Genomic DNA, 3,974 nt, shown 5'->3' on the forward strand with positions numbered 1-3,974 from the left:
TACATCCACACTTCTATAGGGAATAGAGTGGCAGTGTTTAAATGTACATAGAACATATGCCAGGAATACCCTATGGCAGGGGTCAGCAACCATCTGCACTCCTGCTGTTGTGATACTACAATTCCCAGCATGCCCTGACAGCCCTTGGATGGAATAATAAAGCCTTTGGCTGTAAGTGCATGCTGAGAGTTGTAGTCTCACAACAGCTGGAGTGCCGAAGGTTGCTGACCCCTGCCCTATGGTGAAGGCAACAATACTGGAGAATTCCTTTTACTATCTAACATTTAGGGTATGTTCACACGCTTAACAAAAGAACTTCTGAGAAGAAGGAGCTGTTTTCAAGGGAAAACAGCTCCTGATTTTCAGCCGTTTTTTAATCAAACTCGTGTTTTTCACGGCCGTTTTTGGAGCTGTTTTTCTATTGAGTCAATGAAAAAACGGCTCAAGAAACGACATGCACTTCTTTTTATGGGGACATCTTTTTATGCGCTGTTTTTTGAAAATGAGACATAAAAAAACACCCCGTCGGAACAGAACACTGTATTGCTCATTGAAATCAATGGGCAGATGTTTGTAGGCGTTCTGCTTCCGATTTTTCAGCCGTTTTTCGGGACATTTACGGCCCGAGAAACGACTGAAAATAACCCGTGTGAACATACCCTTAGGGTGATAAAACTTCTCATTACAGTGCCACTCACCGCCAGTAGAAGCTGTGCCTGAATATATTCATCGATATCATGCAGTCCAGTAACTACAAGCCAAAAAAACAATATGACATTAGATAAGATGACGTCATCCTAACAAAAAGAGAGGTCAGAAAAAAAGTTAGGAGTGGGTAATATAGGGATCAAAATGGAGATGATGGGGGAAGGTAATAAGGCTGGGGGTGTTGGAGGGATATCTGATCTTACCATCTGGTGCCCCGTCACACACCACAAGATCCGCTGGCTGCCCCTCGAAATGTCGGATGATCTCATGAGCTGTGGTAACCTGTGGGAAACCAAACAAGCTTATAACTTACAGGTCTACCTTGGTGACAAGTTTAGGGCTTCTTCCCAAAAGAGATTACTTTGGTAATATCGCCTTGAATCTGGATTACTTCAGGCAAAGGAGCCATGGCCTGAAGATCCACTGCCACAATCTTCACCTCCGAAGTCTCATTGCTGGACCTGAGAGGACATAAGGGAAGACTCATGGATTACTTGCTGCAGATCCTACTCCCCTGAGCGAGATGTAATATAGAAAACCCCATTCACCTGAGTTTCCTGCTGAGAACCTGGCTCCAGCTACCAGGGGCAGCACATAGATCCACTGCTCTCTGTACTCCTGGGAAAGAAACACATGACGTCATGGTGACATCATCACAACCTAATTACCAAAACCAGACCATATTAAAATCGAAAGCTCAACTAATTCCACAAGTCATGTAGTTATAGTATCTAACACATCAGAGCAGCCGGATAACATTGGGTTAATGAATGCAAAGATTCTACCACCCTAAATTTATACTTAACCGGTTGACGACACATGACGTGTCATGTCGACAGGTCATGCTGATTAAACGGGCACAGCAAGTGTGCCTGCGCGATCAGGAGCGGGGCAATGACTGTAATACAGAGCCGCAGCCCCGCTCCAACCCCTTAAAGGGGTTTTCCCATCAGGGGACATATCCTGTGGATATGTGAAATGTCACCTCTGGGACCCGCACCTATATCTAGAACGGGGCCCCCTAAACCCCATTCTACTGCTCTGTGCTCCGACTGACGCATGTGATTCCCGACCATAAAGAAGAAAACAGCATGGCTCACTGGCTCAGCTGTTTCCGTAACTGCCATTCACTATGGGATTTACCGAAACAGAGTAGCTCAGCGAGCTACGTGTCAGCCGGAACACAGAGCGGTAGAACGGAGTTTAGGGGGCCCCGTTCTATTGATAGGTGCAGGTCTCAGAGGTGGGACTCGCATCTATCTGACATTTATGGCATATCCTGTGGATATGTCATAAATGTCCCTGATGGAGAAAACCCCTTTAAATGCTGCGATCAAAGATGATCGCAGCAGTCATAGGCAAAATGAGAAGGGGGAATCCCTGTGACGCAATCGAGGGACATACTTTATATGGACAGACAACCCAGGGCCCATTCAAGGACCCCAGAGCTGTATGACTATATTTCCTGTTAGGGCATATCTATCAGTATAAAGAGATATGCCAGTACAATAAAATAAAATAAAAATCCCCCTATAAGTAAAATTAATTTAAAAATAAGTTAAATAAAAACGAAACAAAAAAAATTAAAAATCAATAAAAAAAACAAACCACACAAATGCAATTTTTTTTTTAAAATAAATAAATAACCTGTACTATATAAAAGGTCTAAAACAAAGTAATATACACACATTTGTTATCATCGCAACCTGCTCAACAGAAGTAGGAGTCTGGAAAAGCTGGGTGACAGGTCCTACGAGAGCTGTAAAGTTATCTATTATGGTTGTCACCCACCCAGCTTTCACAGAAGAAATAGATATAAATGGTTAAAGAGAGACTTGTACACTGTGACAGAAGGGAAATCATCCAATTACTTTGAGATGGCCACCAAAAATTACATTTCAGAAGTGGTCTGGTCTTCTAGGGGGCGGGGCGGTCTTCTAGGGGGCGGGGCGGTCTTCTAGGGGGCGGGGCGGTCTTCTAGCGTGGTGCGGTCTTCTAGCGTGGTGCGGTCTTCTAGGGGGCGGTCGGTCTTCTAGGGGGGGTGTCTTCTAGGGGGGAGCGGTCTTCTAGGGGGGAGCGGTCTTCTAGGGGGGAGCGGTCTTCTAGGGGGGAGCGGTCTCACTGTACCTTGGAAAAGTTGATACTCCTCATCCAGCTGCAGCAGTTTGAAGGCACTGCGCGCCCTCCAACCTTCTTCTTTTGCCAGTCGGTAGTAAATGTCCCTCTTGTCCTTTGAAGAGCGACCCATGATGTTCCTTCTGAAACAGAAAAAATGTAAGTCCCTGTATCCATGGGGACAAGTCTTTTAGGACTCAGCGAAGCTATTTGGTTGCCCTCATGTTACCCAAGCTTCCCCATCAATAACACAGGATAGGCGATAATGTCTGATCGCTGGGAACCCCACTGATCACTAACAGGTGGTCCTGAACCCCTCTTCCTCACCACTGCAGTGAGGTCGAATTCGAATGGAGCTCCGCTCAGTCTATAGGGCTGACGGACAATCCTCCTCACCACGGCCCTGCAGTGAGGAGGGAGGGGGCCTTGGGGTCCCCATTCTAAAGATAATTGGGGGTCCCAGCGCTCAGACATTTATCCCCTCTCCTGTAGATAAGTGATAAATGTCCTTCGCTGGACAACGCCTTTAAGAGGGTAAATAATCTTTTAAAAAACTTTTGACATGTCATAGTGACAAGTCAGAAGATTTAAATGGTGGGGTCCGAAGACTGAGGCCCCCACAGATCGCTAAAATGAAGGGGCAAGAGCTCTCAGGTGAGTGCTGTGCTGTTTCATTTCTGATCGGCTTTCCTCAGAGCAGCGGACGGGTTCATAAACTTTCTATTGAGCTCGTACATCGCTCCATGGAAAGCCGATGAGAAGCAAAGCGGCACAGTGATCATCCGAGTGCTTCTGCACTATGACATGTCAAGAGTTTAGTTATCCTTTAATTATTGTATAATGAAGTGTTCTACAACTTTCTAATATATTTCAAGTTACAATTCCCCACCATTTTCAAGATCTCTGCTTGCTGCCAGCGAATGGGAACATTGTAGTTTATATCTAGAGGATAAAAATCCATCCTGACCTAGACCTGCTCACAGCGGATGACTTGTTACTATGTATCAGCCAAGGCAATCTTGTGTGAAAACTTGGGGCAGGTGATAAACTGACAACAATGGGACCTGACAGGTAAAAGCATTATAGGTGGGATAGGGACTTAGAAAGATCCTGGGGATCAGTTGGTTTAATGCGGTACAGCATGCACTCAC

General features: G+C 45.5%; 1 protein-coding gene across 2 annotated transcripts in view; it reads right to left on the minus strand.

Moving 5' to 3' along the window:
- The window catches only part of FTSJ1 (FtsJ RNA 2'-O-methyltransferase 1), a 44,988-nt gene that overhangs the window by 2,233 nt on the left and 38,781 nt on the right, over positions 1-3,974 (minus strand). For both annotated transcript variants that reach the window (XM_075834953.1, XM_075834952.1), the window contains exons 2-6: positions 2,836-2,966; positions 1,257-1,326; positions 1,070-1,169; positions 912-990; positions 699-751 (exon numbers count right to left, since the gene is read on the minus strand). In XM_075834953.1, coding sequence (XP_075691068.1) covers positions 699-751; positions 912-990; positions 1,070-1,169; positions 1,257-1,326; positions 2,836-2,956 — 423 coding nt within the window. In that variant the 5' untranslated portion in view covers positions 2,957-2,966. The remainder of the gene's footprint in view (positions 1-698; positions 752-911; positions 991-1,069; positions 1,170-1,256; positions 1,327-2,835; positions 2,967-3,974) is intronic.

The sequence above is a fragment of the Rhinoderma darwinii genome, chromosome 8, assembly GCF_050947455.1.
Source record: "Rhinoderma darwinii isolate aRhiDar2 chromosome 8, aRhiDar2.hap1, whole genome shotgun sequence".
Lineage (NCBI taxonomy): Eukaryota > Metazoa > Chordata > Amphibia > Anura > Rhinodermatidae > Rhinoderma > Rhinoderma darwinii.